Here is a 25,762-nt window from a genome sequence, read left to right on the forward strand (position 1 = left end):
TTAACAAAAAATTAAACAGTATAAATAAGAACACAGATTTCCCATTTGCTCCTTTCTCAATTCCTGGTGGGGTCAATTCCGTGTGCCAGCAGCACTCCAGTCAGTAACTCAATCATGTGGCCACAGTAAGTGTTAGGAGGCTATTGTCATTTGCAGCCCTTCACAGTTAAGTCAGATTCTGTCCTCACCAGACACCTTTCTAGCAGTAGCGATAGGACAGCAATCAAGCACAGGATCCCTAGGTGACTGTGCTCTTGGGTTAAAGAAAAGATCAAAGGCGAATTGTGGTAGCCCAACTGCTGCTCTGAGATCAGCTAACCCTGTTCAAACCAGGACTAGAATCTATGAACTTTTGTATGGCTTTGGACCACACCATACGATGCATTTGTTGACTTAGTCATCAAGGTCATTAAGGAAGTTTGATAAAAATAATTTGAAGAAATAAAATGCTAACTTTTCCTCCCAAGAATATTCAGTGCAGCTATTTGTCTTTACTTACTATTCAAGTTGTAAAAAAAGACAATGTGATAGCACCATCTTCCCCTCCCAACAGGAAAGTATTAATTGATGTAAGATATGTTTCTATGCAAACTAACAGCCCCCATGTACCCCACCCTGGCCTTCAGTTACCCTTGAACATGTACTGTCAGCGGCTAATAACTAGGAGTGGGAACCCTAGTTGATCTTCCCTGCCTTAGCTCAGAGATTAGAAGTATTACCCTTGTCACCCACTGCAATTAAACAATGCAGCAAAGATTTGAGACTAAAACTGAACCTTTCCAGCCCTAATGGTTCTTTTCCACACTGAATAAATCAACTGAGCCTTCAGGAAGCCGGCAGTAGTTTTCTTAACCAACAAAGTTTCTTTATTTTACACTGTTGCAGAATTGCCTCCTGCAACATTAGCCCTTTGTCACATGTTGCAATGTACCCAAAATTACTCAATGACTGTCAAACTACCTTGTCAAGTTTAGATTGAAAACTACTGCCTTCAAACAACAGTTCATGGCAGACTCCAGTGTGCCAAGCCACCTTAAGTATAATATTTACCATTTCAGGAATATGTAAAGCAGTTACAAGGTACAACACAATCTTAGGGCCCCAAGTGATTTTCACAAACTGGTGTCATTTAGGAAACCTTAGAATACCTGTAATCTCTCTAGTGTTTCACCCTTGAAAAAACACACAAATATTTACATACATACATATATATATATAAACTTTAAAAAAGATATTTCTACCATTTGCTGGATAAGCAATAAAATCAACTGCAACTATCAGGACATGATTATTCTGCAGGTCAAATATCATAATGTGCAACTAAAGCCCTATCTGAATTCTTGCTAGAACAAGTGTTTAGTGCTATCATAGAAGCTTATAAAGCAAGTTCAATTCATCTAATATTCAGCATGTAAAGCAGAACTTCCATTTTGTTAAAGACATATTGCCATTGAGGTACAATTTTAAGCTACTAAAAGCAGCCAAACATTTACTGTAAAAATACCTATATTCCATTTAACAGTTAAGTCCAACTTTCTTTCTAAAATGCATTGAGATTTTAGACTTATGCACAAAAGAGTGTGTGCGGGAATGTGTCCTTGCTGTATGTTGTCGCTAAACAATGTGGCACATTGTTATGATATATTCACTAAAGTTAGTCCCTAATAATTTCTCATTTCAGATGCAACAATTGGTGTGAAGATAGAAAGATATAGTAAGAGAAAGGAAACCAAATGGGCAATAACATGCATGAGATCAATCTAGTAACAAAGCCACAATAAATCTGTCAGTATGGAATTAGGCAGTAACATATGATTAGGTAGTGCAATCGATATGAAATTGGAAGTCAACATGTCTTGTTTGGTCTACAATTGTCTCAATATGGACCCGCATGGCCAATTAAAAAGCATAACAGAGAGGTGAGAGGTGAGGCTAGGCTTAATGAAAACGAGACACAAAGAAAAAGTCAGCCAGTCTGTCCTAAGTTCTGGAGTGGAACGAGAAAGGAGTGAGGAAGTGATATCTGAGCAACAACTCAAAAGTCTGTTGTTTCTAACTATAATGTAACTGTAGACACGAAAGATAATATATCAAATCAGTCTTACAAAAACACTTCTGAAAAATTGTGTGCGGCTAAAGTGAAAAAGTTATTCAGCAGGCTTTACATATAAAAGAATCAGATTTTTAATCCTTTCAGCATTGAAAATCACATAACACACAACATTGAAGAAATGAAACAGAAAAGTTAAGAAAAAGCATAATCTATCTTTGGGCCGATAGTCAAAATGTTTTTCTTAAATCGGATTTTTTAAAAATCCACTGGCTTTGTATTGTTGAGTTATACTTACCCATACATACGAGTTGCTTAGCAGCAAGAACAACTGCATTTCTTGGAATGCCACTTTAAAGAAATGTCAAAATGCTACTAAGTCTAACTGTGGCCACCGAACATTTACAATGGGTGTGGAGTAATTTTTATGACAAGATTTTTACATATATAAAAACAAATAAATACTGTAAACAAAAAAGGCAGTTTTGGGTCATCTTTTAACAGCCTAAACTTTGCCTTTTGTTCTGCAAGACAATTACAAATCACAACATCTTTATGATTTTTGTTGGCAACGTTAGTCCTTTGCACATGTGACAAAAGACAGGAGATGTCATCTTCTCAATTTTGCATCTTCTTTTAATCGCCACATCATTAATTCCATGCAGGCACTAGCATCTTCACTGGAATCATGTCCTTCAACTAGTAACAAAAATGAAAAGAATTATTGAGGAGATTACGTATTGTAACGGTCTAGAATTATCAAAGCCCACACCGACACAGTGTGCTGTGATTAATAGGGTTTATCATCACATTACTTCTCAAAGGGATATCTTATGACTAGTTGGAGAACGAGCTGAAGTAATATTAGATCATTATATAAAAGTAAATTTGAATGCATTACATTGTCTACAATTACCAGAATATCTTGATTGCACACTGTGGGAAAAATAAACCGTCATTAATAGAGATGGTTGCATGCTGAAAGCTGCAAAATTGGTCAGGGCACGGGGCAGGGCAATATGGTAGGCAAAAAGCACTCCAGGAAGAATTTTTAATCCAACACAAGCAGCTGTGAGGTAAGTCACCTCTCTTTGATGGCTTTGAAGGGTTACCAAGGCTACTGAACATTGCTGCCTCAAATCAGTTCCAAGACAACATGATTCCACAGCAAATACACACTGTCTTTAAAATTACAAAGGGCAGAGAATTAAGAAATTAAGTTGGTGCTATAAATGGAATTCATGCTTGTGACAGTGGTACATCAATGCCCTTTATGTGTCCGTATTAATTTTACTTCATCCTCTTTGAAACAGATAATTTATTTCGATAATAACACTCTAACCAAGAAAGAATAAGCAATTGAGAAAGAATGGACTCTTTTTTTTCTCAGACCTCGACTCCAAAGCCATCTACTAGGTGATAATGCATGCGGCTCAGGGTTATTTGTTGGCCTACTCGTGGCACTGACATTCAAAGTTATGGATCCAACAAGATAGACATTCTCTATACTATGCAGTATAAGTTCAATAACAAAACAAAATGTTTAAAATATCAAACGCCATTATACACAGGGGCACTTTCAACGGAATTTGAACTATGGCTTCATAACCAGTCTCTTTCCAGTGGGAAGGCAACAGCCATAGCATTCTATTTAATTTCTTAAACAGATAATGTGTAAATTCAAAACATAATACAAACAATGGTAATTGGATTCCTCCCATGCTTTTACAAGTTGAAAAACTAAATGTGCTTCCAGTATAACTGTACAGGTTTCTGATCTTCCAAAAAAAAATTAGGCATCTGTACTTAATTTGGAGGAGTTATGGTACATTTATAGTATGCTCAGGCAATAAACAATTCCAAAGCCTAAATTATATTCATTTAAATATAATAGTATAAAGTAATTTACACATAATTGCACCTTGGAAATCCCAGATACACTGCCTTTTCTTCACTAACTACTACATACCATTATCCTGGATGATGCGTTTGAGGTAGTCTGCCATCAAATTTTTCAGTGCTCTTTTATACGGGAATCCCAGTCGATGTGGAAACACAACTGCTGTGTCAATCACTGTGCTATGTATAAGCTGGAGGAGAAGAAATACAGTTACACTGTCTATTCTGCCATCTCCACTTATTCCCACCATAGTTAATGGAAATCAATTTCCTCCCATTTTTAGTTTAGTTCAGCAAATCATACTTAAATGTATTAACATTCAATCAACAACTTATATCAATAAAGCATTTTTTACATAGTAAAATGCCCTAAGGTGTTTCACAGGAGCTTTATTAAACAAAACCATGAGACATTAGGACATGTAACCAAAGGTTTAGTCAAAATTATTGGTTTCAAGGAGCATCTTAAAAGGAGGGGAGGTAGAGGCATGGAGGTTTAAGAAACGAATCTCAGAGCTTGGGGTTTAGGCAACTGAAGGCTCCACCATGAATAATGCAGCAATTAACATCAAGGATGTGCAAGAGGCAGGGATTGGGGGAGAGCAGAAATCTCGGATGATTCAAGGAAATTATAGAGATAGAGAAAGGTCAGATCATGGAGGGATTTGAAAACAAGGAATTTTAAAATTGATGCACTGCCAGACACGGGGCCAATGTAGATCAGTGAGTACAAGGGATGTGGTGCGAGTTAGGCTATGGGCAGAGTTTTTGATGAGCACAAGTTTATGAAGGCTGGAAGATGACAAGACAGCCAGGAGAAGATTGGAACGGTCAAGTCTTGCGGTAACAAAAGTAGTGGATGAGCGCTTTACCAGCCGATAAGCTGCAACAGGGGTGGAGACTGGCAATTTCTATTGAGGTGGAAGTAAACAGTGTTGGTGATGGAACGGATGTGTAGTCAAAAGCTCATCTTTATCAAGTATAACGCCAAGGTTGTGGACTGTCTGGTTCAGCTGCAGATAGTGGCCTGGGAAAAGAATGGAGGCGGTGGCTGGGGAATGGAGTTTTTGGCAGGGGTTGAAGACAATGGGTTCAGTCTTCCCATTATTTAATCTAAGGAAACTTCTGCTCATCCTGTTCTGGATGCCAGATAAGCAATGTGAAAGGTCAGGGGGAGTGGAGGGAGAGAGAGACAAGGTGGTGGTGAGGTAGAGTGGGGTACTATCAGCATACAAGCGGAACCTGATGGGTTTTCGGATGATGTTGCCTACAAGCAACATATTTTTGAGAAATAGGAAGGGCCCAAGCCTAGATCCTTGGGGAATTCCAGAGGTAACAGTGCAGGAGTAAGAAGAGGAGCCATTGTAAACGATTCTCCAGCTATGACAGGATAGATGAGAAAGGAACCATGCTAGGAAAGTCCCATCCAGCTGGGTACGGGGAAAGACAATGGAGGAGAATGGTGTGGTCAAACATGGCAAAGGCTGCAGAACAGATCACTTGGAAAAGGAGGGATACTATGATCACATGCATACAAGATATCATTTGTGATTTTGATGAGGTCTGTTTCATATTGTGGTAGGGCCTAAAGTCTAATCGGCAGGATCCAGACATTAAAGATGGGCACGGATTTGGGAGGCAACAATGCACTCAAGGACTTGAAAGGAAAGGGAAGTTGGAGAAAGGGAAAGTCCTTGTAAGAACTTTGTTTTTAAATTCCCTGACCTCCAAGAAAGGTACAACTTGAAAAGGAAAGCTCAATAATGGGAACCATGCCACAACAAAAGATATGAAAAAAGTAAACAAAGACTTGCATTTATATTTCATGACCACCTGATGTTGTAAAGCACTTTACAGTCAATAAAGTACTTTTTAAATATGTAGTCACTGTTGTAATATAGGAAATGCAGCAATTTGCACACAGCCACAAACAGTAATGTTATAATGACCAGATAATTTACTTTTATGTCGATTGAGGGATAAATATTGGCCAGGAGACCAAGGGTAATCCCTCAGTTCTTCTTCAATATAGTGCCATGGGATCTTATGCCCACTTGAAAGGGCAGATAAAGTCTCTGTTTAAGGCATGTTGTAACAAGTAAAATTTTGCAATATATTCAAGATTTAATCAAATTCTGGACTCTAAATAATATCCCATAAACTACTCAAACTACACTTCTGTGGTACACGAATTGAACAAATTTCCATCTGAGTGCTTTGCAGCCTCACAGCATCTTATATTATCTAATACACCCTTCATGTATGCATATATAATTTTAGGCTACTTCTTACCAACTTAGCCTTCCTGTCCTGAAGCTAGTGATTCCATGTTAGGATATATTGCCAATGGTGCCAAAGGTCATTTGATATTTAACCCAAATAATAATTTTTAAGGCATGAACCTTAAGAGCAAACAGTAGAGGCAGCAATTTGATTGGAGAGGCATCAAAGCCAACTTTGATCTTGGACTCATCCAAGATTGAGCATGTGCACTTCTGATGGGAAGCATGGACTGGGGATGAAATAAGGGGCATATACTTGGTCTAAATGTTTCAGATATATGATCTAACTGAGCCATTGTGGAGCACTGATAGTACTTTAATGAATTATCTAGAAGTGGCAGTTTTTGTCTGCTCTTACTTAAGCTATTGCCTTGGTAAACAATCCCATAGCTCAAATTTTCATATAGCAATCTGTAAATCCATTAGAGGGCATTAGCATTTTACTCTTGAAACATCATAAGCTATAATAATTTGCCAAGTTGAACAAAAGAATCAAAACCTTAATTGTTCTGCAAATATGTAGTCATTTGCCATTTTTTGTCAAGAATAATGATATCCAAATTTACATGATACATCCTCCACAAAGTGTATGTACAGTAAAGTCCCAGGGGAGCTGCCTTCAAATTCAGAATAAGCAGAGCTTTCTGATAGCCAAGGAGGCCCAATTTGCCACATGAATGCATCTCTATGCAATCTGATATGCCTCCAAATGCTTCCAACATTTATTTACTTTGTTTTTCAGATTCAAATGCCAAATTAAAAAAAACACATTAAAACTGTAAGAAACTGTAAAAAAGTCTTTATTACATTTGTTCGTAGTTTACATTGTGTTGGTCTTGAGAAAGGCCAGGATTTAGCACTGCAAAAACTCTAATCTTTTTCTGCTTAGCGTACTGTTTTCAGATTTGTGCCATATAGTCTGCCATGCCATTACTGCATTCAAACAGGTTTTCAGATTTTGGGCAGCAGTGCGAAACCCCAGAGCATCTCTACAGTGTTCACAGCATCAGCCAGAAAAATGGGTGGGCATTCATCAGAATCTTCAGGGTCATCAGCTTCCTTGGCTGGAGATCGTACTGCATCTACGATAGCATCATCTGGCAGTTCCACAATGCATCGATCAGTGTCGTCCGTCTCCATATTAAGTTTCCATGGTGGGCTCTGCCAGAATCTCCATACCAGCCTCCAGTAAACACGTGAAACTTGTCTAGTCATTGGGTTGGTTGGCGTCACCTTGCTCCTCCTCGTTCTGGTCATCTTGTGCAGCTGTAATCTGTTTGAACCCATCATGGTTAAAGCAGTTCGAGATTGTGGCTTTCTTCAGCATCAACGTGGTCTCTAGTACAGTGGGATTGTAGTCCTGCTTCTTATTGATGGCCTCCATAAGCTGAGAGGTCAGCTTCCATTGGTTGTGGGATTTCAAGTTCCTAATTACCTCCTGATCCATTAGCTGGAGCTTGGCCGTGGTACTAAGAGACAAGAACATCAGCTTGACGCTCTTCAAGCCCATGATGGCAGTTCGCAGGGTAGCTGTCTACAATGAGGGCAGTCTTTTTTTACTGTTGGCATGTTTTGTCCATTTTCCTGACCTAAGTATCCAAAATGTTGGAGGTCGTTCAGGCAGTTTTATTTGCCTTGTACTGTATCTTGACTTTCACAAAGCACTATGGCTTCTTGGACTTCCCTATCACGAGAAGTGGCAGCTTTTTAGTGCCATTCATGCTGGCACCAATCGTAGCAGTGACACATACCTGCTCTGCTTTTCACCATTACACATGTCCCCCTTAAACATCAAAGAGGGGTCTGGAAAAAGATGGTAAAACAGTCCAGTTTCATCCACGTTAAAAATGTCCCTTTGTGCATACTCGTTCAAAATGTGCATGAGACCATTTTGGAGCCAATCACCGGTCATTGCTGTCATAATGTTGGTGCCCCCACCACTTACCGAGTAGATGATGATACCGTGCCTTGTTTTGAATCGGTCCAGCCATCAGTTGCTGCAGGTAAATTCCATTGTCCCAGCTCCTTTCCTTCAGGATTGAGCCGGAGACCAGCACATTCTTTGCTCGGGCTGCCTTGAACCATGTTAGCAGAGCTTCTCTGGCGTTGGGATAAGCAATCATTCTCATCCTCTTCTATGCTGGAGAGAATGCCTGATGAACTGTTCAAAGATGTTCCCCATGATTGTCAGAATGGTGGATAAACTTGAATGTGGAATCTCCCACTCTTTCGCAATGTCTGCCTTCACACCACTGTTTCCCGCTTGCCCTATCAACTTCATCTCTCTGATCAACACTTAGCTTTCTTACAGGTTTGACCATACTTGCACACTTTGCAAATTACTTCAGAGAAATTTGAGCGCACTTGGGTCCAACTGCTCTGCTGATTGGTCAATGCAGTCAGATGAGCCCCGATTTCGGCATTATTTTTCTTGCCAGCGCCAAACAAAAGCTCAGCCAACCCGGATCAATCACTGCAGAATTTTGGCTAATCATGGGCATTGTTCCATAGCTTTTGCTATTCTGTTGGTGGGAATGGTTGATAACTTTGACACATGCAGAATCTCATGTCACCTAAGTTTGACTCATCAAGGTTCCAATGTACTTGAATGGTTCTAGGGAAACAAAATGCTATATATGCCCATATAAATGTTAGTGATATTACAGCTAGACAGTGCAAAACCCAGTTTCCTAATATTGTATTGTATGAAGCCTCAGCACCTGTGCCAAAGCATTAGTTTATGTTGACCTGAAGCAAAGTAAACTATGTAACCATGGGTCGAGAACACTTCCCTCCTCAAGATACGATGCCTCTACAGGCTTGGATAGATGGGATTATAGCACGAGTGGAATAATACAGGTGGAGGAGGGGGGAGGGGCTGGGGTGGGTGGACGGCATACCACGTGCCCCTCCCCCGGAAGCCAGGTCGGCATGAAGCTGACCTACCCACAGCCATAAAGCACTGCGGGGCAGACTAACGAGAGGCAAGTGGAACTTCTACCCCTCAGCGAGGCAGAATTCCAACCCTCTGGAGCTGCTGGTCAACCCAATTGGCAAGGTGGTGGTGGGATGGGCGCCAACCAGACTTTATGTGCCCACCTCACCCCTCCCCATTTTACATGCCTCCCCACACAGGAAATATGCCCACTGGTGGCAAGTAAAATTGAGCCCAAGGTGTGTACATATTATTTGATGAATTAGGAGCATGCCAGATACTTCTGATGAAAGGTCACAAATCTGAAATGTTAACTGTTTTTCTCTCCACAGATGCTGCCAGGCCTGAATATTTCTAACATTTCCTGTTTTTATGCCAGATACTTTGCTTATCTTCATTTAAGAATCCCACATACATTGTAGGAGCATATCAGAGAGTGAATGGGGAAAAAGTGGGAATGGATAAGCCATAAAATTAGCTGTTGAGACTAATTTCCCAAACACACATTTAGCAAATATCAATATTAGGAATAGTAGGCCATTCAGCCCTTTGAGCCTACTCTGCTATCCAATTGGACCATGGATGATTTGCACCTCAACTTCACTTACCCACCATAGCTCCATATCCCTTAATAGCTTTACCTAACAAAAAAAGAAAAAATCCCTCAATTTTGAAGTTCCAACTGTCCTAGTATGTTTAGCTTTTTGGTGGAAAGTGTGTTCCAGATTTCTACGATCATGTGTGTATGAAAAACACTTCTCAATTTAGTTCCGGAATGGCCTAGTTCTAATTCCAAAGATATATCCTCTTGTTCTCCATTCCTCTAAGAGAGGAAATAGATTCCCTGTATCAAGACTATTCAGCTCATTTAACATTAACACTTTGATCAGATTCTCTCAATCTTCCACACTCAGAAGAATACAAACCTCGTTTTGGGAGGCCTGTCCTCATAATTTAACCCTCTAAGCATAACTCAAAGTATAACTCTGGTGAATCTGTGCTACATCCTCTCTAAGGACAATATACCCTTCCTGAGGTTTGGGTCTAAAACTGAATGTATTCCAGATGAGGTCCCATCAAGACTCTAAACAACTAGAGCATAACTTTCTCCCCTTCGTATTCTAGTTGTCACTCCCACATAGCCTTGAGAAAAAGGTCAAAATTCCATTCGCCTTGTTAATTGTTTTTTGTATTTAAAAAAATTAATTTACAGGATGTGGGTGTCGCTGGTTCGGCCAGCATTTATTACCCATCCCTAACTGCCCTTGAGGTGGTGGTGGTGAGCTGCCTTCTTGAATTGCTGCAGTCCATGTGGTGTAGGTACACCCACAGTGCTGTTAGGGATGGAGTTTCAGGATTTTGACCCAGTGACAGTGAAGGAATGGCAATACATTTCCAAGTCAGGATGGTGAGTGGCTTGGAGGGGAACTTCCAGGTGGTGGTGTTCCCATGTATCTGCTGCCCTTGTCCTTCTAGATGGTAGCAGTCATGGGTTTGGAAAGTGCTGCCTAAGGAGCCTTGGTGAGTTTCTTCAGTGCATCTTGTAGATGGTACACACTACTGCCACTGTTCGTTGGGGGACAAGCGAGTGAATGTTTGTGGATGAGGTGCCAATCAAGCAGGCTGCTTTGTCCTGGATGGTGTTAAGCTTGAGTGTTGCTGGCGCTGCACTCATTTCAGGCAAGTGGGGAGTATTCCATCACACTCCTGACTTGTGCCTTGTAGATGGAGGACAGGCTTTAGGGAGTCAGGAGGTGCGTTACTCATCACAGGATTCCTAGCCTCTGACCTGCTCTTGTAGCCACAGTATTTATATGGCTAGTCCAGTTCAGTTTCTGGTCAATGGTAAACCTCAGGATGTTGATAGTGGGGGATTCAGTGATGGTAATGTCACTGAATGTCAAGGGACGATGGTTAGATTCTCTCTTGTTGGAGATGGTCATTACCTGGCACTTATGTGGTGTGAATGTTACTTGCCACTTGTCAGCCCAAACCTGGATATTATCCAGGTCTTGCTGCATTTTGACACGGGTTGATTCAGTATCTAAGGAGTCACGAATGGCGCTGAACATTGCACAATCAGCGACAAACATCCCAATTTCTGACCTTATGATGGAAGGGAGGTCATTGATGAAGCAGCTGAAGATAGTTGGGCCGAGGACACTACCCTGAGGAGCTCCTGCAGTGATGTCCTGGAACTGAGATGTTTGACCTGTAACAACCACAACCATCTTCCTTTGTGCTAGGTATGACTCCAACCAGTGGAGAGTTCCCTCCCCCTCAATTCCCACTGACTCATCTTGCTTTAAGTGATTTACATATGTAGACTCCAAAATCTCTCTGCTTCTCTACAGTTCCTAGTTTTACACCATATAAAAAGTACTTCCATTTATCTTTCTTGAGTCCAAATTAAATGATCTCAATTGCTACTTAATTGGTTTATGTCCTTTTGCAAATTCTTATCTGCACTACTTACTCTTAGTTAACTCACTGGAGAGTTAAATCTAAATGGCGTTTGATATTATCAAGCAAATGTCATCAACTGGAACCATAAAATGATCCTCGACATTCCCCTGGACATTTTCCTTCTAAGATGGTAGCAGCTCACAATGTCCTCCATCATCCATTTAATTAGCTGATATTTCGTCACTAGTTCACTGTGGTTCTTCTCACGGACAATTTGGGATGTGTAACAAATGCTGGCCTTGCCAGCGATGCCTACATACCATGAAAGAATTTTTAAAAATCACAAAAAAAAAGTTGTCCAGTCTTGTGAAGCTGCTTTGTATTTAATAAGGGAGGGAATTAATGGAAACTTAAGGTTTAACCATTAAACCTGAGGAATATTCTATAACTCAGAAGTGTATTGCACACCAAGTACATTACCAGATTTTAAGTTCTAGGAAGAAGTGATCAACATGTAATAGGTGTGTGAAAACCAACAGAGATTGGGCTTGATTTTGCAGTCAGCAGCAAAGCAACAGCACTCACTGCTAACCTCAAAGAAAGCAGCCCAGAAAGAAGTACCAATCTCTGTGAAGTGGGTTTCCCCTTTCCCAACAGTTTGCTGCAGTCAAAGAAACTGAAGTATTCTCAGGCAGCAAACACCATTGAAACCTTCACTTTTAATTTTAAATCTTATAGAGAGTGAAATGACTGGGACATATAGCTGGGATTAAAGTAGAAGATAAAATAAGGAGACTTATATGTGAAATGTTTCATTATAATGGAAAAATTTGGCATTGAACAAATATAAAACTACTCTTTCAGAATCAGAGAGTTTGTTTAGCAGTAATAACGAACTTCTTACAACTATTAAAAACCCAATTACACCTCATTCAACAAGGTGTAACTCTTCCCAAGGGTTTTCACACCAAGACTATTAAGAATAGTGTGGAAGTTCCTGTCAGTTAATGATTTCCAATTGACTACAGTCTGGGGAGGCCTCAACAGTATACCCCCTAGTGAGGTGCAGAATTACAGAAGCCTCTAGATTTCCATGTTTAACTGTGCATCTGCAGACTCCAGAAGCTGCTGTCCATTTTGGAAGAGCAATGATGATGAATATGGACAGTTCTGTCATCATTACTATTGCAAAATCTGGTGCATTTTGTTTACTGATCGCTTGTAGGCTATTAAAAATAGGCATGAAGTCGGTATAAAAGATGATCAGTCAGAACCAGGTTACAGAGAGAACTGCTAGAAGCTGTTGCTATTTGTAGCAACACCAAAAGGCAGAGCAGGTTGTGCAAAATAATTGTGTTTTAAGTAACGTTAAGTAACATTACTTCATATGATGAAAAAATTTAGATTAAGCTGGTCAACAGATTTTAGATAGCAAGTGGTATAGTAAATTGCACACAAAAAAAATCCCGTGAATGAATAAAAAAAAAATCTAACCTATGGCAAATGTGTGCGCAATTGTGTGTCAAAACAGCAAAAATAAAAATGTTTAGAGTGAAAGGAAAGTTTTTATAGCAGTGTTTAAAAAATATATATAGATATGCTTAAAATAGGAAGATGCCCATTAACAAGTCTGTTCATTTAAAACCAGGTCCAGAATTTCAACTTAATATTGTGACACAGTTCACGAGAAGCTATAAACAAAATAGAGAAAGTTTATTGCTCTGGCAAAAATAGAGTCAAAGGGAAAATGTAACATGATATGTGACTATAAGACGAATGCCAAAATCCAAAATTTTAATATCTGCAACACTAAGTCGTGCATACTTCATAGCTACATTCCCTCACTTTTAAAACAGTTCTTTTGCCCACTTGTGCAAATAGGCCAACTTGTGCTCAATCCTCACAGGAACTTCTAAGCTAGGGAGAACATTGCTTCATAATATTTATGGCATAAATGCAAATAGTAGAAAGTTCTTTACAAATACAATAAATGCCATATCAAAGTTTAAGATTTTGGTATCAAGTACCTTATGCAACAATTACGAACATCAGTAATTGCAAATATGCTGTTGCAATTTGAACAAATTTTGCCAGATTTGATACCAGGACATTCAGACCCAACATGTGAAGCACACAGCATAACAGAGAGAAGGAACTTCCAGGTATGTATTTACAAGTACTGTGTAGCATACACAGTAACATATACTCTTGTTCTTCCCTGTGAGTATGCAAATTTCTGCATTAATTAATAGAAATATACATTTTTAAAAAGCACGAATGCTTCAGATATAAAATTCAAGACCAGTTCCGTTATTAAGGTAACTTAAAACATACAAATTTCTAATGGTTCATGAAACATAATATGCCCATTTTTCTAAATACAGAACAGTAAATTCTTGCTAAGTCGTTGTGCTGCAGAAATATTGCCGCAAGGTTCAGGTTAACAGCTCATTAGTTGCTTGAGAACACGAATATTAAATTATCCATCTTATTGTTTAAAAATGCATACCTTTAGTGCAAATAAATCACTTTCCAAGCTGTGCCCAATTAATATGGTTCCAGCACTGAACATGTTCAGTAATACTGCCTGTACATCACGAATAGTTATTGTTGTACTCTCCATATCCTCCTCTGTTACACCAGAAAATCTACATAAATAAAAGAAGAAAAAGTATGAGCTGCCTCATTACAAACAGGGTACCAACACAGAAGAAACACCAGGCCACTAAGATACAACAGCAATCTAGATGCAAGCAAGTTATGGGCTTTAAAATAATCATTGGATTTTGAGTTATGCACTTAATTACAATACCCGTCTCCTTGATCGTTTACACCTGTCCTTCATACAATCCATCAGAACTGATTTGGAGAGACGCAGGGTTCTCAAGAGGGTTGCAGGGCTGGTGGATGTAACAATGCACGAGGATGAAAATTTTAAAATCAAGTCATTGCTGGGCCGGGAGCCTACTGGGTCAATAAGCACAGGCATGATGCGTGAACAGGATTTGGTGCAAGATATGGCCAGCAAAGTTTTGGAAGAGTTCAAGTTTATTAAAGGTAGAAGATGGGATGTTGGCTTGGAGAGCATTGAATAGTCGAGTGTGAAGGTAATAAAAGCACAATGAGGGAAACTGAGAGAGTGGCAGTGACAGGCTATATGATGGAGGTGGGAATAGGTGGATTTTGTGATGGAGGGAATAAGGGGTTGGCTCTGGGTCAAATAAGACATCAAGGCTGATAACAGTCTGGTTCAGTCATTGGTCAGGAAAAGGAATGAAACAGGTAGCCAGGGAATGAAATTTGTGTCAGAGGCTGAAGGTAATAACTTTTAGTTGGAATTGAAAGGCATCCCTGAATGCAGGATCCTAAACTTGCTGAGACTGAATGATAGTTAAATGAGTTGAAACTAAAATTTTCATGCTTAAAGGAACAGCGTGTGCGTTTGGTGCTTATCTTGGATTCTGATTGTTTTCACTAGTTTACACTCATTTTAAATTTGACCACTCTAATGAAGTTGGGAGGATACTTGGATCTAAATTGGCACTGGCAAACTGGGCACAAAATTTGGTGCATTTTCAGGTCTGAATTTCAGCTTGCATTCAAGGAGGAAACTCCAAACCAGTAGAGCTAAGATTTTGTATGAATAGAAGGTTCACTAATGCAATTGCCTAAAAGTAGATCAGTACCCAAACTTCATAAGCATTGAATTTAAAGGTTTTAAGTTATACAACAGAGTAGAAAGGAGGACTGGGTGAATAACAAAGTAGCAATACAATCAAGGGGTTCAGATGATGTCTAATCTAGAGAAAAACTATTGCAGCCCATTAGTCAACTGATGCCCAAAACCAAAGTAATGTCTCAATCCCAAACCATGTGCATAGCATTTTTATTTCATAATTTAAAGTAGTTTCCCCATACCCTAATTATGTAAAATGACAAGTCTTTTCTGCAGAAGCACCCCAGCCCAAATGGAGAGCGGATTGTTTTAAATGGCAATTACACGAAATTCATCACTCCACTGCTTTTGCTGTGGCTCAGTTAATAGGTACATCACCTTGCATGATACTGAGCTAGCTCCGACCCAGGTTTGATCCTCGATTCTGCCGAGTTAGCTGACCTCATCTGAGCAGCAACGGTTGGGAAGGAGTAAAGGGACGGGGGATAATATCATCCCACTGCTAAATAGCGTACATCTGTGCACAGGATTGGGCTTAACTGCCATGCCCGGTTTGGCTGAACGACCCGCTGACAATCGTTGTCTGGGCTTGCACACAGAGTTTCCACTTAGGTCAGACATCAGTGTGCTGATGGCATGCAAACGGTATCCCAGCAAGAACCAGAACTTTGGCAGGGAAAAAGGTGAGGGAGAAGGGAATACCAATTTTCAAAAGGGAGGAATTGGATTAATGGGAAAGTTTACATTCATATTTATTATGGAAATTAAATATGACTTGCATTATTATTGCCCCCCCTCAATTACATCTGAACAACTCAGAGGAACAATTTGCGAGTTGCTGGAAAGTTTGGAAATTACAGAATTTGATCAAGACTTTTATTTTCAGCATAAATGCTTCAAGCCTACATAACTACTTACAAAGATAAAATTTACATTGTGGAAATGACCAGTCTCCTTTCTGCATAGTTATGGTCATCCCTCATCATTGTAACTAGTTCTTGGCAGTGACTCATCTTAATCAAAGCCTAAGTTAACTAATAACCGCAAGAACTAAAGAGCTTGTAATGATAAACTAAGTGTAACAAGTTGTTAAGAGTTGCCACTTAATTATTAAACATACCTGGTGTTATAATCAATGACTTTACTGTCTGGTTTGACAAATGTATCATAAACCACCTTTAGATCTGGGTTGATAACAGTCAATCTGGTCAGCTCCAAACCTTGCTTTGTGTAGCACTGGAAGGAGAGTCATCCAGTTATTAAATAAAGATGAGAAGGAAAGCTATAACACAATGCAAAATTTCACATTACTGTAAATGGGTACATACCTAAATTCCCCTTTAATTTATATATTTGGCTCATAAAATAGTATTTCTGACATCTATAGAATTGTAAAACTAATTCAGGATGGATTACCTTTTGCAAAATTAGGGTCCTAAAAACTTACTGTTCATGTTTTTTGTTGAATAGATTGTTATGCTTTCAATAAATAGCATTGAACAAGGCACCATTGGCGCAAAATATTTCTGCACATCTGCACTGTATAATATAAAATGAACGAGCATATTCAGTGGAATCCTGTCCTACTGATTAATTTGACCAGTAGCCCAAATTATCACTGAAACCAACTGATGAGTATATCAGAAGCTAGCACGCCACAAATCCCATGTTTTCAGTATTGCATAGAATTCACTAATGCTTGAAAAATCTGTTCCGCCCCTCTGTACAGCTCAGCATGTCAGTGCTTCTACCTTGTTCAATTCATGGCTCTTGGCCAAAACCCAGGATGCTTAATATTGCTCTGTGGCTTCAAGTGTTATTGAGTATTGAATAACAAGGCACAGCAGTGCACTCAGTATCCTCAGGATCCTTTCCAGTTTTTTCCCCTCAGCCTCTGGGCTTCATTAGTTATGCAAAAACAGATGACCTGCTCCATGCCTTTGCCAACAATGCTGCCATGCATCATAGACCAGAATGATTCTCGCCTGATTCTTCCTTCCATTTGGAAGCTTCAAACAACACAGCTGATTTTAGGAACTCAGCTGTATGGAAGATAACTGGCACAAACCCATATTTTTATTTATATATGATATATACACACACTAGAATAATGCAGTACATTGATATTCCTTACCATCTCACAATCCAGGGCAAAGATACCTGGGTTTTCATCTGGTGGCATTTCTTTATCAAACGTCTTCATGAAACCAGCTAATTTTTCTTTACGACCATCCTGTACATGTTGCTGCAAGAAGAATACATTCAAAATAATATAAAAGGTTTAATAAATGGTTGCAGGGACTGTTTCAATATATCATCATTATACAATGTTTCATGGAAATGTTCACTTTAGCCTCAAAACGCCCCACTGGCAGTTGCCTTCACAGCTAATGGCATTAACTGTAGTAATCCAAATAAACCAACCTTAGTTTACAACAGGCACTGAAATGAGCAATGGCAGGCTCCTATCATAATTTACTCACACAATGACCACATAGATCATTGACAACCATCATGGGTGGAAGGCCTGCCCGATTTGGAACAAGCAGAAACCTCAGCTCAAAAGGGAGATTAGAGGGACAGCTGCAACATCTGTGCTTGTGCCACTGGCCTCAGGGGGCTGAGAGCAGTTTGCATACCTATCCCCCTTCTCTGCTGCCACTTATAGAAGCTTATTTACTTGTTCAAAAAGTGATCAAAGGAATGCTGGGATATTGTGTTTTGGCATAAATAGTTTCAAATATCAGACACTAAGCAAATCAAGAGATTTGGAGATAAGACAGGAATTGAGGTAGATGATCTGCTATAAGCTTAGTGAATGACAAAGCAGATTCGAGCGGCTATAATGCCTTTTGCTCCTAATTCATACGTTCCTATGGGCAGCCAAGTACGGTCAGTAATACAGATCACTGGTCAGGCTTCATTTGGAGCACTAAGTTTTGAGTTCATCTCCTTTGGAAAGATATATGGTCAGTCCATTTATTAAGGTGTAAAATACATTAGTGTGTAAAATACATTAAGTAAATAAGGCTTGGCACACTGAAATTATAGACTCTAGACAACCTTCAGTGTCCATCATTTGACCACCTCTTGAATATTTTATGATGTGGTTCTTTCCCGATAGACTACATGAAATTAGTGTTCATTTTGTTTGTTCAGGCGAGGTCCCATGCCATTATTTGAAAAGGAACAAGTCTCCAAAATTGTGGCTAAATTCTGTTGTATGATGTTGTATGTGCCTGCATGCCATTGTCGTGTAAAGGTGCTCAGCAGAACAAGGATTAAAGTGGGACTGGAGAATAGCATCGCTCACAGTATGATGCATAGTCACATGGTAATAGACTCAGAAGTCAAGAGAGTACACTCTGGAACCTACCTGGAGGTAACAGTACCATGCATGACAGTAACCTGGGATCTGTAAATAGTTAAAGGTTAACAACAAAGGGTTCATGTTTAAAAATACAAGTCTCAAGATCTCATCATTGAGACATCTAAAGAATCCATGTTTACAACATGGTAGGCAGTGGTGGGAGCTCCTAAAAGATATCACATTAACCCAGAATTGTATCTCAAGGTATGAAACACTAAAAGCAGCTGCAGCCAAACTAGAGAGACGTGTACCTAAGGAGAAAACTTGAAGAAACAATTGCAGAAGTTTCTCTACAGCCTTAGAAGTTGAGGGATTCATCAGAGTGAGTGGTAGCTTATTGCAAGAACCCCAAGTGACATAGAGCAAAATGGAAAAAAAAACCTGGTCGGATCACACTGACAGGTAAGCAAAAATACAAAAATTGCAAAATCCCGAGTGACGCAGAATTAAGGAACCTGGTCAGATACGGGTGAGCAAAAGTACAAAAAAATAGCTGTACTTACATTATGGAATAGGTGGCAGTCCCACGGCACAGCATAACCATAGAGCAGCTGGAAGACAGTTGCAAGCTAAAAAACCCTATAAAAATAAAATTGGCTGGCAGGGTTGAGAAAGAAACATGCAGGGCACAATAAAAAAAAAGGAAAATGCCTGCAGAGTTTAAGAGACAGGGAACCCCCTTTCAGTGGGGAAAAAAAAAGTTTCTTATCAAAGACCAAAAATAGAGATCGCTACTGTTCAAGAGTTTAAGACAAACAGCGCAGGGTAAAAACAAAACAACGAAACCTGTAGAGCTGACAGCTCGTGGCTTCCAAGAAAAACGCGCACCCACCGAAACTCTCAAAACGCCACGGTCAAAGAGACCTGCAGGGTTTAAAGAAAGAAAGAAAGAAGAAGTGCTGCAGTGATTTCTCTAAAGTTTTAAAGAAGGCCCATGATCACAGGGATACCAAAAAAGTGCAGCAAAAATTACTGGGAGAAAACCAGCAGGCTGCAGACAGCCCCCAAAGTTCAAAATAAACAGGATCTACAGAGTTCAAAAAGAAGAAAAGAGAAGAATGCGCTGCAGCTTAAAATTTTTTTAAAAAACCTACAGCCGCGATCACTGGGAAGCCTGTCAAAAGTCAGAAAAGTGCAGGAAAATCAGTGACAGAACCGACTGCTGCAGATAGCCTGGAGTGAAAAAAAATGGTTACTGCAATAACAGTCTTAAAGGGGTAATGAAATTTAAAGCTGTAACTATAAGAAAACACAAACAGCCATCTACAGCACATTAGATGAGCCAGGCACATTTCTGCTATGGAAAGGGCTAATGCAGACCCAAGAGTGGGAGTCTTGATAAGACAAATTTTAATTTACAGAAGAACCGCAAGATTAAATAAGGAATAAGTAGTACAAGTTGTTGAGTTTTTATTCATCTTGGTGGTTCATTTGCTGGCGAAGTACTCCACAGTCAACGTATAAATCCATATTCAACATTTGGTGAGATATTAAAAGGCTTTGATAGATATTCTAAACTCTCAGTAAAACACAGAGTAACAAGAGGCCCCAGAGAGAGGGGGCAACCAAAAGACCCCAGAGAGAGAGAGAGGGGGCACCAAAAGACCCGAGAGAGAGGGGGCACTAAAAGACTCCAGAGCTAAGGAGTAAGATGGCAGTACAGAGTGAGCAGATAGCTATGCATGAAGGAAAGCTGAGGTAAATCAAAAGAAGCAAAAATGTGTAAACATCAAATGAGGCTGTTCTACAGGAAAATGTTCTCATCAGAGCTGAACTGGAAGATCTGAAGTGTAAGATTCATGCTGAATGTATACCTCTGAAAACACACAATACATCGAAGTCTTCAATGAACCAAACTGTTCAAGATCTGAACAAAACTTTCAGAGATGGCACAAAGGTGCCAGCCAGAGATAACAACCATCAATTTCACAGTTGGAAAATCAAAGTAGGATTGGGAAAACTTAACCAAATGTACAGCCAGGCAAAACAGCAGGCAGAAAAGGCACGCAAAGAAGTTGCGACCCTGAAAGACTCCTCGAAGAATCAATATGTAGCCATGGAAAAACATGTGGAGCTAAAAAGAATGTTGAATATTACTTCAGAAAAAGTGGTGCTGAAATTATCAGTAGCAACAAAATGACGCAATGAAGCCCAGAGTGAGTTGGCAAGAGGTCAACAAGAAAACAAAATTGAAAGAACTGATTGTGCCTCAAGATCAAATGCAAAAGGAATGCGTAACCATTCAGCAACATGAAGAAATGAAGACCGTCTTATACAGCAGAATGGAAGCATGGCAGAAGAAACTCGAGGAGACTACTGAATTACAGGAAAACTCAAGACTAAGCAAGCAAGCTTCACAAAGAAAAGGAAAACCTGTTGAAAGACCTTCACATGTTACCAGAATTCCTTCGGACAAAGTTTATTCCTCTGGAAAATTACGAAAAGGAAAATGAATTTAACGTCACTCTGAACAAACTGAAGAACCAGTTGGCAGAGAAGACCCAGCAATGTTCAATATTCTAGGAGGAAGCTGAAAGCTACAAGAAACAGACTGAAGAGCTGATGAAGCAGTTGAATGAAAAAGAGGCATTGAAAGGAAAAGCCATAGCGCTTTTCAAACCGTGAGTGGATAATGAAGTCATAAATTGCACAGCTACAGAACTGAAACAAGATAAGACTTCGCCGGAGAGACCTAGCCAGCCGTGAAACCAAAATGAAGGACAAGGATAAAGTTGCTGGCAGAAAAAGAAAAGACAGAAATACGATTGGAAAATGTAAATCCAACACTGAAGTGCAAGGAACTGGAAGGAGAAACAGCACTGGATGTCTCAGATGTGCTGAGAGCTACTGCGCTGAATGAAAAGATTCAGAAGCTTGCAGAACGATTTGCAAATAAAACAGCGAAGAAATGTTTGGCTGAAATTGGGAAACAAGTGGAAATGAAGGTTCTATTTATAAAACGTCCATGTTCAGTAAGAGCATGGCGGACACCATGGAAAAAGAAAATTTGAGTCCGCTCTAGGATTGAATAGAGCACACATTCCCATCAGAAGGAACGGGGCAGACCCACAGTGTTTGAAAAAAAGCAGACAAGTTTTTAAAAAAGAGAAACGCAACTCGAAGGAGTGCAAAAAGTGAATCAAATGGAGACAGTCAAGTACCAGAAACACAGAGTACTACCACCATTCCTCCAAAAATGACAGACAAAGATGTGGAAGAACCGTCAAGCCTTAAGACCATCTGAATTTATAAAGTCAGAGACTTGATACGGGGAGAACGGACAGCAAGTAAAGATAATATTACAAATAGTTATGCTCCGTTGAAAGGGAAAGTTTTCTTTGGAGAAGAGGGGGGTCATGGCCTGCATGCCATTGATATGTAAAGGTGCTCAGCAGAGCAAGGTTTAATGTGGGACTGGAGAATTGCATCGCCCACACTATGATGCAGAGTCACATGGCAATAGACTCAGAGAACAATCTAGAGAATACACTCTGGAACCTACCTGCACCATGCATGACAGTAACCTGGGATCTGTAAATAGTTAAAGGTTAACAATAAAGGGTTCATGTTTAAATATGAAAGTCTCAAGATCTCATCGAGACATCTGAAGAACCCATATCACAACAACATCCTTCCCTCAATCAACATGGCCAAAAACAGATCAACTAGATAGTTATTTCATTTCTGTTTGTTGGATGTGTGTGTAAATTGGCTGCTGCATTTGCCTATACAGCAGTGACTATTCTTCAAAAATAGTTCATAGGATAAAAAGCATTTTAGCTAACTTGAGATACTATATAAATGATGGTGCTATATTCTCTTTTACAGTGACATGAAGACATTTAATACTTGCACATAGAAAAGAGCAATACACGCGGATGACTCTGACTTCAACAATTTTGCCGATGTCACAACTTTCTGTGCACTAGCTGCAGATTAACTGACCAAAATATGGGGGAATCAATTTACACAGCCTAATTGAGAAGCAGATACCCCATTTCAGTAAAAAGAAATCTTCAACTCAAGTTAACAGTATTAAACTTGGATGTTTATATACCCATTTTAATGCTGCCAGTCTCCAAACTGAGTAGTATGGACATTCTGATCTGCAATTAATTTACACCACATCACTATAGATACCTGTGTGTTAGATTATTTCTCAACATGTTCTTTGGTCCTAATAGTTAATGAGCACATGATCTGTCGCCCTTAATCAGCCCTTCTTACCTTTGCTGTCTGACACCCGGCAGATCCTACTGCTCCTCCACAGCAACTGTACTGGGTTTCCCAACCACCAGGTACTGAAATGTAAACAATAAGATTAAAAAAAATTCTCACATGATTTTAAAAGGAACAAATTCTAGAACTTCATTTGCATGTTTTCTGTCAGAAGTAGAATGTTCTGATAGTGTCAATTTGCCAAACTGTGTATGGGCTATTTGTAACAAAAGAATTCATGATACAAACTTATAAAAGGAGATAAACTACAGCAAAAATATCAAGGGGCATAGCATCAAAACATGCTTTAGCCACTCAGTAGGTCCAAAGGTCAGGATTATGGAGCCTGGAAAGTCATAGAATTACATCGAGTATACAGCACAAAAAGGTCATTCATGCTCATCTGTGTTGGAGTTTATACTCTAGATGAGTGCATTTGCCTCATCTTAGCATTTCAGTGCATCTTTCTATTCTTTTTTCCTCTCGTGTGCTTGCTCAGTTTCCTTTTGAAAGCATCCAAGTTATTTCCTGGTGTAGGGAATTCCACATTTTAACTATTCTGAATAAAGGTATTTCTCCTTATTTCCATATTGGATTTATTCGTACCCATCCTGTCCTTATAGTTCCTTGTTTTTGATTCTCCCACAAGTGGAAACATTCTTGCCACATTTACCTTGCTCAGCTCAATTTTAATTTTAAAAGACCCTTATCACGTCACCTCCCCAAGTCTTCTCTTTTCCAAAGAACAAAGTCCTAAACTGTTCAATCCTTCTCAATATCTATAATCTTAGCTCTAGTACCATCCTTGTAAGTCTTCTATCAATTTCTCCAGTGCTTCTAAGTCCTTTTTATATACACAGCACTCTTAAGTGCCGTTTGGCCAGCATCCTATACAAGTTTAAGACAACTTTACTAGTTTTAGGTTCCATACCTCTAGAAATAAACCCCAGTGCTTTGTTAGAATTTTTAATTACTATGTTGATCTGAAGCACGAGTGATGTTTTTTATTTTTCCTGCCAAAGTTCATCACCTCACATTTATCTATGTTAAAGTTCATTTACCACTTAATTGCCTGATCTGCAAGTTTTCTAAGGTTTCTTGTATTAATTATGCTACATTCTTCCTCGGTGTTAACTACAGGCCCCCCACCGAGTTTGATACTTGCAAATTTTGTTACAGTTACTTGCTTCCAAGTTCAAATTATTAATCACTAAGATAAAAGCAAAATACTGTGGATTCTGGAAATCTGAAACAAACACAAAAATTGCTGGAAAAACTCAGCAGGTCTGACGGCATCTGTGGAGAGAAAGACAGAGTTAACGTTTCGAGTCCATATGACTCTTCTTCAGAACTGAGGAACTGAGAACAGTTAACTTGGTCTTTCTCTCCACAAATGCTGTCAGACCTGCTGAGTTTTTCTGGTAATTTTTGTTTTTGTTTCAAATTGTTAATGTCAATTACGGATAACAATGGCCCGAGCACAGATCCTTGTGAAACAATGATTTCTACGTTCCTCCAGTCTAAGTAACTACCCTTTACCACTACTCTTTTTGTTAGCCAATTTGTTATCCATTCAGCTATTTATCTTTCGTCGTAAACCCTAACCTTTGTCATGAACTTCACAATTGGTTCCTTATTGAAGGCCTTTTGATAATCCAAACATATGACATCTACTATATTATTCTCTTTCCAATACACATTCCAGGAATTTGATCAGGCTAGTTATGCATGGTTTAGCCTTTCAGAGCCATGCTATCTATTGATTGCATTTTCTGTCTCTAGATGCTCTTATCAGTTCTTTTAGTTTTTATTCCAGTATCTTTTCTATCACAGACCTTTACCAGTCCTCTGACTCTGTTTCCTCTTCTAAGAAACTATTAGAGTGTCTCTGCTATCTCCCCCCTAGTTTCCTGGAGAATGTCAGGATGCAAATGATCCAAATTTGGGGTTTTATCCTCTTAGTTTTGCCAGTTGTCAATTATTTTCTCCCTTTTTATCCTAATCATACTAATCTTCTTTAAGCCTAACCTCCAATGGGGTGTCAATTTCATTACCTTTAGTAAAAGCTAAGGAAAAAGTAGTTATTCGGTATTTCTGCCATTTCTCGACCATTACAAAAACGGCCAGCCATTCAGTAGATGCAGATTGCCCTCAACTAGCCCACAGCCACACAGAGGGCTATTTGAGTTTCTAGGTATAGTCTTTTGCTGTACACCAACTGATTTCTAAAATGGATGAGCTTACATCACAGATGTAAGTCAGGTAGCTTGAAGTCAGGTAGTCTCTCCTTCCTTATCACCCAACCTGGGGTTCATCCCCATTCAGTTCACCATAATGCTGCAGCAACTGCCTTGGAGGTGAGTAATCTGTTGATGAGTTACTGATGAGGCAGTTCCATAGAGGTACAAAATAATGCCATCTCCTGAATTTTGCCAAGGAGGGCCTTTGCTGCAATACAACTTAATGTTAAGAGGCCAAATATTGAGAGAACAGGCAGCCATTTGGTGCTGGTCTCACAACACCTGCTGCTTTCTCATTCTTTAGTTGTAAGATTTTGTGTGGGAGCAGTTCAGTTACACAGGAGTACAAATTTCTAGATAGCAGAGAGCTACGCAATGTTTGGAAAGTACAAGGTAAATCTCCAGGCTTCTTGAAAGTAAGTGGCTATTTCTGCTCTTGACCTTCTGACCTATGTTGGTGAGGTGGTCCTTGTAGGGAAGTTATTCCAAAATATTCTGGCTTTGGGGGCACATGCCAGCCCTTTTCCATTCAAAATTATTAAATCTGGACAATCAGATCCCGATTACAGTGGTATTGGATTGGTACCAAGTCCTTTAGGAATGTTAGCAATAATTTCAATTTGTGATTACAAGCATACTTTTATGGAAATCAGAAATTTGTGGCCTTTATTATAATTTGTTTAGCT

The 25,762-nt window shown here is 39.4% G+C and overlaps 1 protein-coding gene across 1 annotated transcript in view; it reads right to left on the reverse strand.

Annotated features, from left to right (window-relative positions):
* Window positions 1–2,168: 2,168 nt before the first annotated feature.
* The window catches only part of rexo1 (REX1, RNA exonuclease 1 homolog), a 100,163-nt gene continuing 76,569 nt past the window's right edge, over window positions 2,169–25,762 (reverse strand). The window contains exons 11-16 of the mRNA XM_078555913.1: window positions 22,846–22,919; window positions 17,383–17,493; window positions 16,369–16,484; window positions 14,082–14,220; window positions 4,020–4,140; window positions 2,169–2,749 (exon numbers count right to left, since the gene is read on the reverse strand). Coding sequence (XP_078412039.1) covers window positions 2,661–2,749; window positions 4,020–4,140; window positions 14,082–14,220; window positions 16,369–16,484; window positions 17,383–17,493; window positions 22,846–22,919 — 650 coding nt within the window. The 3' untranslated portion in view covers window positions 2,169–2,660. The remainder of the gene's footprint in view (window positions 2,750–4,019; window positions 4,141–14,081; window positions 14,221–16,368; window positions 16,485–17,382; window positions 17,494–22,845; window positions 22,920–25,762) is intronic.

Source organism: Cetorhinus maximus, chromosome 13, assembly GCF_964194155.1.
Source record: "Cetorhinus maximus chromosome 13, sCetMax3.hap1.1, whole genome shotgun sequence".
Taxonomy (NCBI): Eukaryota; Metazoa; Chordata; class Chondrichthyes; order Lamniformes; family Cetorhinidae; genus Cetorhinus; species Cetorhinus maximus.